This window comes from Anopheles gambiae, chromosome 3, assembly GCF_943734735.2.
Source record: "Anopheles gambiae chromosome 3, idAnoGambNW_F1_1, whole genome shotgun sequence".
In the NCBI taxonomy this organism is placed as follows: domain Eukaryota; kingdom Metazoa; phylum Arthropoda; class Insecta; order Diptera; family Culicidae; genus Anopheles; species Anopheles gambiae.
Genome location: NC_064602.1, coordinates 75,792,033 through 75,806,023, shown reverse-complemented (window position 1 = coordinate 75,806,023; position 13,991 = coordinate 75,792,033). Strand labels below are relative to the sequence as shown.

General features: G+C 43.7%; 2 protein-coding genes across 2 annotated transcripts in view; one reads left to right on the top strand and one right to left on the bottom strand.

Annotated features, from left to right (window-relative positions):
* Positions 1–2,257: 2,257 nt before the first annotated feature.
* LOC133393349 (uncharacterized) lies at positions 2,258–7,833 on the bottom strand. The gene is made up of 2 exons (XM_061658005.1): positions 6,741–7,833; positions 2,258–5,113 (listed from the first exon to the last, which is right to left on the bottom strand). Exon 2 carries the CDS (start codon positions 4,233–4,235, stop codon positions 3,603–3,605), a length of 633 nt encoding a protein of 210 aa, XP_061513989.1. The 5' UTR covers positions 4,236–5,113; positions 6,741–7,833; the 3' UTR covers positions 2,258–3,602.
* Positions 7,834–11,424: 3,591 nt separating this feature from the next.
* LOC1270766 (NACHT and WD repeat domain-containing protein 2) overlaps positions 11,425–13,991 on the top strand; it is an 8,208-nt gene continuing 5,641 nt past the window's right edge. Inside the window, exons 1-5 of the mRNA XM_309486.5 lie at positions 11,425–11,909; positions 12,081–12,169; positions 13,146–13,466; positions 13,541–13,685; positions 13,756–13,991. The exon at positions 13,756–13,991 is cut by the window's right edge and continues 633 nt beyond it. Of these exons, the coding sequence (XP_309486.4) occupies positions 11,807–11,909; positions 12,081–12,169; positions 13,146–13,466; positions 13,541–13,685; positions 13,756–13,991 (894 nt within the window). The 5' untranslated portion in view covers positions 11,425–11,806. The remainder of the gene's footprint in view (positions 11,910–12,080; positions 12,170–13,145; positions 13,467–13,540; positions 13,686–13,755) is intronic.

The following is a 13,991-nucleotide window of genomic DNA, read 5'->3' as shown; positions in this document are numbered from 1 at the left end:
ATGGAGTATTTCGTCCATTTTGAGTCAACAGTTCATTATTTCTTCCAATTAGGGAATGTTCTGCTTAAGAAGATATTATTTTTAAGTGAGATTCGAAAGCGGATGTTATGTCTCCCCCAACCCTTTACCTTTACCTGTCAGATATTTCACCTGTCAAATAGTTCATTTCGCTGTATATTTCACCTCATGTAGCCGCGCGGTCACAATTAGAGTTCAACAGATAGAGGTGTCAAATTTTGTCCACTAACTCATGGGATACTATGTTTGAAAGTGCAATCAACGTTTTGTTAGCGAGGGTTGATATAAACCCATGAAAAATCGACAATTTTATCCATTTTTTTAATGCAAACGTTTTAGGAGTATAACGATGATCACTGATGATCAACAAGATGTTCCATTTGGTTCGTTCGATAACTGCTACTATGGATCAACTTGATAATTGAATAAATTTAGTCATTAATCCCGGAGGTTACGATAGTTAATTAGATGCACGTACCGGCTTATTTAGGATCAGGCATAATTCAATTCCCATTCTGAGCCGTAGCCTCTTGTTATAATGTTGCCTTAAAGGTGAAGAAGATGGGGAATTAAATAGCTGTTTACTGAAAACCCTTAAACAAAGGGTAATTTGCGGCGGATTGGCATCATTTACTGCACTAAAAGATTACAAACATGTAGAAGAACAGGAATAACTTAAGAGTGGATACCGTTATGTGAATGCTGCTTGCAAACTCAAGATCCTGTCCCATGGGAAGTGTCTCTTAAGTCAGCTTCCATTGAGCGACCGACGGAATTTTTCCATTGAAAAGATGAAATGAGATGGAAGAATCAACGATCAAGAAACTGATCCGTGCTAATGTCATCAGTAGACTGTTTGATTTGTCTATATTATGTCCTAGAAAATGGTGTCCTACAATCTTAAATAACGTACGTAGAAGATCATACATCTGTTGTGTAAATTAGACCATAGTAGCGATGTACCTAATCATATGCAAAGTTGATCCCACTTTGAGAAGATCTTAGAGAGGAGACATCAACCTAACGTTACACATTATATGTCGTTAACCAAGTTCAAATCAATATGTTGTCATTAAGGGGTTGCAAAAAACTAAATCTAAACGCTGTAGAACCAATCATCTGTCTTGGAAACAGTTCCAAAATCCAAAACCTTAAAGAAAGATCATAAACTCTGGTCAATAATTTTGCTTCAGCAATACTTTAACTTGCTTGATTTTATACGTTTTTTTATACGTTTTTTATTGAAGTCGCTTACTTTTGGCTATGAAAATGTAATGATCGTCAAATCGCCGTGTTCTGCGAGTATTATGCTCACCAACTCTCTCAAGTGCACCTTACGCTCTAGATTGCGCTCTCCCCTGTTTCTATACGTTTGCTAGGGCGATCTTTGCCCTTCTTGAATTTAGTGCAATGTACTTGAAATGATCCTAGTAACCATGCTCAGAAAACCATAACCATCCATTCAACAAAATACCAAACGTGGTTAAATAGCAAAAACTAAACAAAAAAAACGTTTTTAATGCAGCAACACCAAAATAAAAATGGCTAAAAACGTATTTTATTATTTTTATTATATTATCTTACTTTGTTTTTATTCAAAGTAGGATAAACTTACTTATACACGAGTGAGGTTTTTAACTCATTTAACTCACCACTGACATGTTACTAGGTCGTACGACTGTACAATTGTCAAGAAAGGCTCAAATTTGCCTTAATTATTCCTTAAGTAGCTTTTTCTTTCATTTAGTAATTAAAACTTAAAACTAAATGTCATCAACAAATTTACGATTTACTTGTTACACAGCGTTTTGCAGGGGTTCTCATAGCTGTGGGATACTTTTTTTTATTTCTATTAGATTTGCCCAAAAAGGGTGCAATAGAGCCCAAATCCTATTACAGTCTTTCCCCGAGTTACGCGACTAAAAGTTGCGTGCTAAATGTTTGAAATCGCAAAATACACAGAATTTACCGAATTTTCTACACGGATTGTATGAAATAAGTAATAATGAACAACATATTATTAAATTTAATCTTAATTAATGTTTTATCATTAATATTTTGGCTGAAAAACGTGATATTCGGCCGAATGTCCCTGGAACGTATTATTCGCACAACTCGGGGAAAGCCAGTGCATAAAGTGCATTTCCTATAACAAAAGTGCCTGAAAACCCCTGTACTTCATACTTACACAAACTCTTTGCAAGAAGTGCACTAGAACAAAAGAAAAACACCAGCAGCATATTTATAACGTGCTTTTATTTCATCATTTTTAGATTTATCAATGTTTTTTTCCAAAAAAAAGCCATCCGTTTAGACGTTTTTTGCCAATTTTACACGCACTATTCTTTAACCTTCTAGCCTTCGAGATGTAAGTTTCCGTTTGCAATGTATTTCTGTCGCACTAAATGGGGGGGGGGGGGGGGGGGGGGGTTGTTGTTAATGCTTGTTGTTCACACACATATCATTACAGCGTATTGATCCATGCTTCTCTCGCTTCTTTCCCTACGATCATATAGAGTCAAACCATCAGCTCCCCTTGGCTCGTCCTTCCCTTGTCCGATCGGTTTAACTCTATGAACTGAGGGGAGGAAAGGTTTTTGCTTTTTTGGGGGAGAAGGAAGAAGGGTGGGCTTGGTTTGCCAATTGGTTTGCTGGTTTGAATGTCTTGCTTTTCGCTCTTCCTTATTTCAATTACTTGCAACTACTGGCACACACTCTTTATATATATACCGATCGCTATGAATATATATATATCTATAACCGATGTTGTTGTATATTATCTAATCAGTCTAGATTAATCACCAAGGGTTTTTTTCTTCTTCTTTTCAGCATTCTCTGTGTGTATGTGTGTGTGTATGCCTTTTTTGCATTATTTTGATTATCTATGATACGTGGGGATGGGGGGGCTGGTGGAGATTTGAAATGCACCAAATCGCATAATGTTGCGCGTATAATGTGTCTTTACTTCATAAATTGTGAATATACCGAAATGTGTATGTGTGTGTGTTTGTGTGTTGTTTGCATGCATTTAAGGATTACAGTAGGTGGTTTAACCATCTTCAAATGCATTGGTTTTTGATAGGCATCAGTTTCCTTAGCTTCCAAATGTTCAAATACGTTTACGTTTTTTTGATAGTCTTACCAGTTCCGACGATTTTCGCCAATTACGCTCGAAATAAAGCTCAACATTTAGAAGCTCGCCAATGATCAGTAGCAGCAGTTGATGTGTTAAAACCAAAAAAAAAAAACATTTAGCATTGGAAACTGTGCACCAAGCCGAGATGCCGAGATGGCCCTGAAACCAGATTCTACACATTTTCCACTTCCACAAATTTAGTTCGCATGCATTACAAGCCGTTTTTACTTCGACCATGCAGCCAGCATTCCTATTAGCACCCCTGTATTGCATCCGTTTAGTGGATGTACGTATGTACGTGATGTCGTATAATCCTAATGTTTTGTTTGAAAAGTCTTTTTTGCTGCACCTATGCACCTTTTTATCATTACGCGTATTCAGTTCCAAACAAATAAAAATGCTCAATTTAAAGTCATCATCGAGAGAAATGTCTGCCTTCACCGGGCCTCTACTCCTGGAACGTCTTTTTGTCCACATTGTTGTTATCGTCGTGGTCGTGGAGCAGCGTGGTGGCGTTCGCGTTCGTTGCATCGCTCGGTGAAAACGCTGCAAACTTGCCGTGCTCCTCGTACAGCGCCCCCGGAGTGCCCGGTGGCAGTGGGCTGTGTGCGTAGACACGCGTATCGGCCAGCGCCGGTCCGCTGGCATTGGAACCGGCCGCCCGACGCATCATCCAGTCCGGGCTGGCCATCCCCGGGCAGCACTCGTCCGGCGTGCCCTGCTTGCTGCCGTTGTTCAGTGCCAGCGCCCGCTCCATCGGATCCGGCTCGTCCCCGAGCCCGAGCGTGCTGCGGATGCGCCGGTTGATCGCTTCCGCCGTGAGCGTATAGTTAATCGGGCTCAGCAGATGATGGTGGTGGCCACCGGCCGCACCACCGTACGGATCGAGCGGGGAACCTGCTCCACTGCCACCATCGAGCAGGGAGCCCGCGCCGCCGGCCATTCCATCAACACCTCCCCCGAACGCACCCCGGAGGCTCTTCTCGAACGAAAGATATGCATTGTCGTAGTAGTTGGCAGCGACGGCCGCGGCGGCCGCTGTTGCTGCGGCCGAGAATTTCGCCTTTTTCGGCCCCGGCATCAGCTCGGACCGCTCGCCGGGCTGGAAAAAGCTGGGCAAATCCGTATGCCGATGGGACCGCTTGCGGCTGTAGTCCGGGAGGGGTGGCAACTGATGATGGTGTGGCTGCTGCTGCTGCTGCTGATGATGTTGGGAGTGTGGATCGGCCCCGGGCGAGAGGGGCGATGGTTGGCGCAGGTCCAGCGATTCGTTGTCGGGAAGGGCAGCTGCCCGGAATGCCGATACTAGCTGACTTTCCAGTGCCGCCGTATCCGGTCTGTGGTGGTGGTGGAGTTGGCGTTGTGTGGCAAGATAAGAAGCGTGTGTAAATCATGCAAAAACATTGGATGAGTGGGTGAAAGAAACATTTCCGAAAAAGCCAAAACAAAAAAAGAAAAAGACGAACAACAATTGAAGAAAAAAGTAAATGACCGATTTGGGGGAGGCTTTGTTTTATCACACTTTCCACAAACACAAACACACACACAAACGCACGTTGCAGCTGGTCGCAGCGATGATCCAACGATGTCCGGTCGACGAATTGCTCAATGGTTAGACAATGTGGGCGGCAAGATAATGCTTCGCCCATTTACAATACATACACACAAAAATGGATGAATGGTGGTGATTCAATCAACCACAATTTACCTGAATCTTGACCATTGCACGTTGGCATACCCCGACCAACGTCAATCATACTCATACTCACGCGTCCGCCGACGAAAAGCGGAATCAATTGGAATGGGGGGAATCATCGTGTGCATCATCATACCCTGTTAAGCGGTTGCTAGGTTGCTGGGTCGAATCTCGGTTTGCTGCGATGGTTGCCCACTTTTTGCTTACTTACTCATAGGGATGATGCATGTTACCGCGGTGCTTACTCAACTGTGGTCAATGTTCTACGTTGCGGCGGTCATCGAAATTGGAAAAGGATTGCACAAGAATAATAAAGAGTTTTTTAAGTGAAATTTTGAGCTTTATTCATACACTAAAAAAAAGCTAATATTCAAATACACAAAAACAGTTTCTGATTGATTGATATGATAGTTTGAAAAGTCTTGTGTTCTGGCACAAGAACGAACGGTTATCGATTCCCATTAGAACTGTTTGATTAAGCGAAAAACTGAGTGTTTTATTTTGGTATGGATTAACTTCAATGTTTATAACCCATAATATGGCTACACAGTTTTACGAAATCATCTCCCCTGCTCTGGAATATTTTAATTAATGACTAAGACAAGCAAATACTGCAAGATTACAAAATAAATTCATTTCTGACTGTCAAAATGTGAGACTAGTTCGTGTTGGTAGCGCGTATGCAATTGCTATAAATGATGTTTAATTGTCATTTATTTTCTACATACATTTAAACTAATGAAACTGACGATTTATATTCACATTTTTGTGATTTAAGATCTTTTCGTGTTAAATTTATTTTCGTTTAGAACTCTGATTCAGTTTGTGTTGGTATTGTTCAGGTTGTGTGCATTTAATTATAAAAAAAACACTTGAAACACTAAGTCACTACCAACGGACCATCTATAACTGTGATTCACTCATATGATGATGTCATCTATATCAGTGCTCTCCAATCTGTAGTCCGCAAACCACTTGTGGTTCGTGGGGTGAACTAACGTACTTCGGGAAATATTAGATTATTTTTAATGAAAAGCTTATTTTAACACACATCGTTCAATTTATCAAACAATCAAGATTAAATTTTAAACTTGAATAATATTAAACATATTTTCTATCAAAATGGTTTGAAGTTAGTCTACTAGACATATGGGCGATTTATTGGATGATTTATTGGTCGGTTCCCATAATTTTTTGGTTTGTTGGTGTATTCTCACGATTTATTGGTCGGTTCCAAGATTTTTTTTGGTTAAATTGTATTGATATCCAATCGGATGATATTAATAAATTTAGGGAACAAACCAAAAATTTATGGGATGCGACATATAAATCGTGAGACGAGCCCAAAAAATTGTGGGAACCGTCCAATAAAGCGTGGGAAACCCTGTAATATCTGTGGGCCGCGGCTGATGTATTTGCAAACACCGGGTCCGTGATCCTAATAAGGTTGAAGAGCACTGATCTGAACAGTTTGAAAACTTGATACTTTTAGGATTCGAACCCAGCACGGATATGTCGTTTACATGTTATATTCTTGCCTTTGATTAATTATCTATGAATTAGTATTACAGTATATGCTATAATTATGAGGTTTACTATAGTATTATACAAAATGTGTTTGGGTTCATTTTATTAAATAGTTGTGCAAATATATAATTAAGTTTAGTTGTATTTTCAATATTAATCGTAACCTTTATATTTTTCACTCTTTTCTGCACTATACCTAATTTTTGTGATTATTCACAACTAAAACATGACAGATAAGTTATGTGAAAATCAACCATTATTTTTTCAAACAGTTTTTATCCACAAAGTATTTTTCTGATAGGAAACCTTTTCACACATTTCACTTCATTTTCCCGTATGCCACTCACTGCTTGATAAACTTACCTTTTATCTGAAAAGTGTGATTGTTGCTTAACATTATTTCAAGCCGTTTTGTAGACTTCATACCACCAGCAAAATTACATGTTTTCTACGTTTTTCTGTACCAATCATCGTTTCAAAAGTCTTTAGATGTTAGTCCCTGGTTTCCACAAACCACAAAGCCACTAAACTGTTGATTGTTTTCGTACGTGTTTTTTGGCGCAATATCCGCCACCAATGTTTGCGGTGGAACATCAAAACCACCCAAAATCCAACCCGGCAGCCTAACCGTCCGATACCGAGACCCACACTGAACCACAACAACAGCTCACCCGGCTCATCAGCCATCGCCATCGACGGTGGAAAGCTGTCAAACTTCGTCCTCACCTTCTTCGTGCGCGCTCCCGAACGGCACGCGAATGCTGTGACCACCAGCAATTTCCCCATCATAACGGCGCATGCCAATAGCGACTCCAGCTGCCTCCGAACTGGTTCGAAATGTGATTCGATCGGGATAATTTTCCAGGAACGGTGAGTAAGTGCATACCCGAAGCACCCGAAGCACCCGGTTGCATCGGCGGGTCGCTCCACACAACCACTGGTGACGCGGATCGGCGAAAGCGCAAACAAACGGCCACGTGCACATCCGATGCATTGCCACGTCGCACGCCGGCACTGACCAAGCGCGAAATGCAACTCCTCCTATCTTGGGTGGGATTAGTCACACATACTTTACTACTGCTGGAAGCGCCACCTTCTTCTGGCTCGGAATGGCTCTATGTATAATATTATGCACATTTATTGTTATTATTTGCAAAAACCTTCCATGTTTATATACACATAGAGCGCATTCGTTGTTGCGCGTGGTGGAAAATAAAATGGAGACGCAAGCCCAACCAACCGACCGACTCTCATCGTGGCAGGCTGCGCCCGTCGCTGGCTGGTCATTGGGCGATGGGGCGTTTCTCGGTGTGATTGTAATGAACAGTATGCCATGGTATTGTTCCTTAACAAAAGCTTATGAAAGGAAGGGATAAAGACAAGGAGCGGAGGAAAGGGTATTTTACGATAACGTTGGCATTTTGATAAAACCCCTACAATAGTGTGAGTATTATCACGATTTTATGCAAATATGCTCAATTGAATTATAAGCCGAGACGAGAGGAGCTTGTACTGTAGATGTCTTTGGAATGCTTTTACTTCTACGTGTAACTTTACGGAGAAGTTTCTTCTTCTTCTTCTCTGGCTCAACAACCGATGTCGGTCAAGGCCTGCCTGTACCCACTTGTGGGCTTGGCTTTCAGTGACTAATTGATTCCCCACCATAGCAGGATAGTCAATCCTACGTATGGCGGCACGGTCTGTTTGGGGATTGAACCCATGACGGGCATGTTGTTAAGTCGTACGAGTTGACGACTGTACTACGAGACCGGAGAAGTTTAAAGGGGTTTAAAGGTGTCTGGAATTGACTATTTTAAACAAATAAGGTTCATATAAGACACAGGAACTCCACAAAGGTCGCTGGAATTAAGAGATGTTGTAATGGTTTAACGGGGTTGATTTAATTGCGTACTTCAAGTTTACTTTCTTTCATCTTGGACGTTAAGCATAACATAACATTGAAAACAAGGTTTTGCCTTTCCTTTCCTCTACTAAAACACCTTTTTTATTTACCTCACTTTATCTCCCCCTTTTTGACGTCCATCCAAGCACCTTCCAGCACCTTTTCCCAACACGAACAACACGAACAACACTCCGGCTGCATGCGCCTGTGAACGAAAAGGATGCACCGCGCGGGCTAGGATGCTTACCCTAAACTGCACCTGCACCGTCCAACCAAGGAAGCACACCACCCGAACCTGCTGTCCGTGTACACACGCTGGCAAAAAGGATCTCCGTGCGCTAACGCCTCCGTTTGATACTAGATGTGATGATTCGCTCGCTAGGGAAAGTCGCAAAAGCCGCCCGAAATCTGCTCGAAAGCACCGCCAAACAGAGACTGAACGCGGCCACACCACGGGCGGACCGGTTTTATACCGATGGTGATGATTCAATCTACACAGCAGCGCTCGCCTACAAGTGCGTTTGATGGCCGATTACGATCGTTTAAGCCAATTGCTGCGATCCATCCATCAATGGCAGCAGCGAACGAGGGGCTCTCCCATGCATCCCGAGCGAACGGGCGCACCGGTTCGCGGATCGTTAAGAGCGTAATTGAAAAATAAACACCATATGGGAGGGAGAAGAGGATAGAGGGGGGAGGGGGGGAGGGACAAACCACAACCAAGCACCATTACAACACATGGTTAAATCTCGTGTCGCCTGGTGAAGCAGATTAATGCTCCAGTTCCTGCGTGCGATCGGGAATTGGGAGAGTGAGTGGTTGCGTGCAATTGTCACCAAAAAAAAAAAAAACAAAGAAACATCTCGCAATAGACGCAACAATGTCTAGTGTGATTCGGAGCTCTTTGGACACTAGAGTAGTCTAACAAGATGCTAGTTATGACTGTTAAATATTCGCTACATTCGCTACTGTTTGGGAGCTACAGACACTGACATCACACTACAGACTTGAGGGGGAAGATGATTCGTCTTACTCATTGAACTGATTCAATTTCAAGTGAGATCATTCCTTTGCGTTCCATCACATTAATGCTAATTGGAACTGTCTGAGATGTTGTGCAAAAAAAGCAGGATTTTAGAAGAAGACTACCGGCACAAATCTGGCAGCAATTTATCTGAGTGTTTCTCATAATAATAAGATATTTCATTGCTCAATTGTTTGGATGATAGTTCAGTCTTAATATCTCTTCTTCTTCTTCTTCTTCTTCTTCTTCTTCTTCTTCTTCTTCTTCTTCTTCTTCTTCTTCTTCTTCTTCTTCTTCTTCTTCTTCTTCTTCTTCTTCTTCTTCTTCTTCTTCTTCTTCTTCTTCTTCTTCTTCTTCTTCTTCTTCTTCTTCTTCTTCTTCTTCTTCTTCTTCTTCTTCTTCTTCTTCTTCTTCTTCTTCTTCTTCTGAAAAGTCGAGCGAAAAGTTGTATGAGAAATTCATCATGAAACTTCAAACAATCTGGGTGACACGACTCTAAGCAATCGGTTCGGGGATTGATTCGAATCCGGTAAAATTGTTATTTAACCTATCTCTACATTGCCGGTCCTGTGATGCAGTAATTAATTTGCCTGTTGGTGGGGGAGGAGGCGGCAGAAGGTGCAACAGGTCCACCGTGACTTGGCCAAGGAAGAAAGAACGGGGTGGAGGAACAAACCGGTGAAAAAAATGAACCGAAATTACCACAGGAAAGGGAAGGAATAGAACCTGACTGGTTGTTGGACGTGTCGAACTGATCAGGTCGAGGGGGGGGGAGAGGAAGCGACTGATCGTTGGACTATGCCGAACTGATCGAGTCAGGGTGAGATGGTGAGGAGGGGCCTAGGGGGGAGTGAACAAATTGACCAACTGCGCCAGAGAGCGCCCAAGAGTGTCCAGCTGTAGCTACCCGCCAAGGACTACCGAAGGATTCTAGGGCTGTGTAGAGTTGAGGATGTGAAATAAATTTCGAATCCGAAAAATTTGCTTTTTCTCTCGAATCTCATTTGCATTTATTTCTGCGCATCCTATGGCCTAAACTCAGGTATGCGCTTCTAGCGATTGTTACATTAGGTTACACGGTTACATTTACATCATGGCTCCTTATCGAAGCAACAGTGGTAATCTACCATGATGTTAATCTTCGCGTTGTTTAGTAGTCCTGCAGATTGCATATCTGCAGGCAGATATATGTTTTAAATCCAACACCTGTGTTAACAACATGCCCTTAAAGGGGTTAAGTCCCCTACACAGGACTTAGTATTCTGCTATGAGCACACCAACAAGTCACATGTAGCTAAACTCGTTCGGGGCTTAGGCAGGCCTAGAATAAATAACCCTTCTCTAATGACCATGTCTACTGAGGGAATATGAGTTATACGACCAACGGCAGATAAACAGGTTAAGCTCTCATCTGGTTAACCGAATGTCCTCGTTCCGACATGTTGCCACAGCTAACAAAAGCTACACAATCAAAATCAACAGTAAGAGAACATCACCTGCATGACTAAGCCACAAAACTGTTCCACCACGCAAATTCCTCCCAAAAACCTAAACATAGCCCGTGGCACAGTTCTACCGTGCACCGCTGTTTTATCAATCGGCCGAACCAACAATACTGTGTCAAATGACAACACTAACCGCAATGCACCACTATTACTGGGGTGTTGCAGTTAGACGTTCCACATCCGAACCCCCATTAAAACCGGGAACGCCGCCCCATCGCATAGCAACCGGGCGCGCCTTCCCGCTTTATTGACATAACTTTTCACTCTCGAATCCTGTGGCTGTGCCGGAATTGCATTTCCACGCTGCACTTTCTAAGCAACGACTACGACGACCGGTTGCACACACACACTCTGTACGAGAGGCGTTGTTTTGGGCCGGGTAGTCAAAACAAAAATAAGTAAACATTGCTTCCCATTCCTCAGCCCATAATGAGCGGCAGCGTCCTTGCTGCGCCGATCGCGATGGTGTCGGTCCCCGGAAACCGGCGTGTGTTCCACCAATCGGAAGCCAATGAAAGTGAAAACAAAGCTTTCCCTTTGACCGGCTGTCATCACCACCACCACCACCACCGACGCCACCGAAAGCATCCTTCCCCATTTGAGGTATCGGGAAAATGCCGGTACGCTAGTTCCACTTTGTTCTTTGTCTTCGTTTCTTCTTACCCCTATCTCCATAGTCGCCTCCAAAAAAAAACATCCTCAACAGCACCATGACAACGAACCTGTACCGGATGGCATGGTTTGATCGAAACGCAATAACGTTGCAGTTGGCGAGTCCTAGGCCTGTGCCGCACCGTTTTTACCCAGCCAACTAGACGTTCAGTTTCCGTTCAGACACGGTGCCGACACCACCAGTCTGCCCTGTGATACACCTGTGCTGCTGCTGCTGTCTGGCTGTGCCTGGGTGTGGAAAACACACCGGGCAAAGGCAAAGTTCTAATCGGATAGTGTTGGGCGCATTTTCTAAAACAAAACAAAAAAAACCCCGCGCCAAACAATGGATGACCGCACGATTGACACAATTTTTGCCGGCTCGATGGAGAACCTGCCACCGGTTAGTTCGAAAATTGTGCGCATCTTTACCAGCTCGACGTTCACGGGTACGTTGCAAAGCCAAGGGCGGGATGTTATGTAATCGGTTGGCGTCGGTCAAGCTGAAGGTTGACTGGAAGGAGAGGGTGATTGCATTCAGATATTCGAGGGTGGATTTTAACGTTTCCTGTGTCTGTTTTGTTACATCCTCGGATGCATTCGTTTGCTGCAACGTTTAGATACTACCATGGAGAGGAACAATCTGATGGCGAAATGTTACCCAAGGATCAAGGATTACTGTCGGGAGAAGCATGGGCTGGAATTTCAGGTGAGTAACACCAGCATGATCGTGCCCAAACAAAACGCACGAAACTCTACAGGATATGTTTTGGGATTTTAAACATAAAGACATTCAACATAAAGCCGTCTTAAAAGAATCTAAAGCGACCTCATACCCCAAAAATAGATCGTATTGATTTATTGAACGGTCCAACACCGTCAAGTGTCGCTTCATTTGCCCCTATCCTCCCCCAAAAAATTCCTTCACACATCAGCAGACCAATAAAGTGTTGTTGTTTTGTTTCTGCGCGGCCCTCCCTCGTCGTTTAGCTTAATGTCTAGCAACATAACTGTGTGACAGGCGCGCAAAAGTGGGTGAAAGGTGGCGTCTACCCCTGTGCCTGCTAGACAGGCAGCAGGATGTTTGTGATGACGGCAGGCCCTTCTCCCCCCATCCAGGCGCAGAAAACAAATGACGTCGTCAAACTCGTCGTGTCCTCGTTCACTGTCACTGCTTGCGATTTTGCACGAATTTCCCTTAAAAAAACTGTGTGGCCTCGAAATGGGTCAATAGTGCTTGTTTGGGAGTTGTTTGAACTGCTTTTTTTTCTTCGCACGTCACGCACACACACACACATACACACACGCACACTTAACATGCGCAACCTATATAATCGTAGCAGGCAGTGACGGCACCTGCACGACCCTTCCATGCCTATTGCGAGCGTTGTTTATGACTCGTGGGATTTTGTTAGGTTTTCTGATTTCCATACCAGCGTACCATGTCATGCGGCATTTATGATTTACTTTACCTGCAGGTGTACTCTATGCACGGTTTATCACTTGCTGGCAACTTGCAGTCTATGATAGCACATAAATTAGCACACCGATGTGGCGTGCATCACGCAGGACCGTTCCAGAAATAGTTCCTAGTGAACACTCTATCTACGGGTGTCTTCTTTGTACGACACATCATGCCCAATACTAAACAGGTTCTTCAACCTTCCTTCCCACCCAATAAAAAGGTCGTCGACATGCGATGGGGCGTACGAGACGAGGCAACGGACGATCACATGACGACCGAGCTGTGCATGCGTGAGATCCAGAACTGTCAGCGCCTGTCGATGGGGCCGAACTTTGTCGTCTTTCTCGGGCAAAAGTATGGCTACCGGCCAATTCCGACGTACATCCTTTCGTCCGAGCTACAGCTTATTCGGGATGATCTTGCCTCGATGGGTGTGGACGTGACGCTGCTGGATTTGTGGTACAAAAAGGACAGTAATGCAGTACCGCCGATCTCGATCCTGCAGCCAATCTCCTCCATTCTGATCAACTTTAACAACAAGGTACTGGGAATTTCGAAGAAATAGAAAAAAAAACCTCTGATTCAATGCTTGTTCTTGGTTTTCATTTTGTTCAGCGAGTTCCGAAGCTTCAAGCAGAAGATCAAGCGGTCTGGTGGGATACGCTGACCAAGATGCAGAAACTGTTCCGCAAAGGGGCAGCCTCGCTCTTTGCCCAGGGCAAACTGGACAAGGATCAAACGCACAACTACTTCATGTCGGGTAAGAACTGGACTTTACTTGCTCCCCAACAACTGAAAAACGTTCATTGTCCTTATCCTCACATTCACAGTTACTGAGCGTGAAGTCATCAATGGGGTACTTAATGTGAAAAACACCAAAAACCATTGCCTAGCGTACATCCGCTACATCAACAACATCAATCTGCAAAACCTGAAGAAAGCGTCCCTGTACGTGGACATCCTGAACCGCAGTCTCGACACGGAGGCCTGTAAGCTGCTGGCTGACTTGCGCGACGTCCGCGTGCCGAATCGTATCGAGGCGTCCAACATCCAGAAGTACACGATC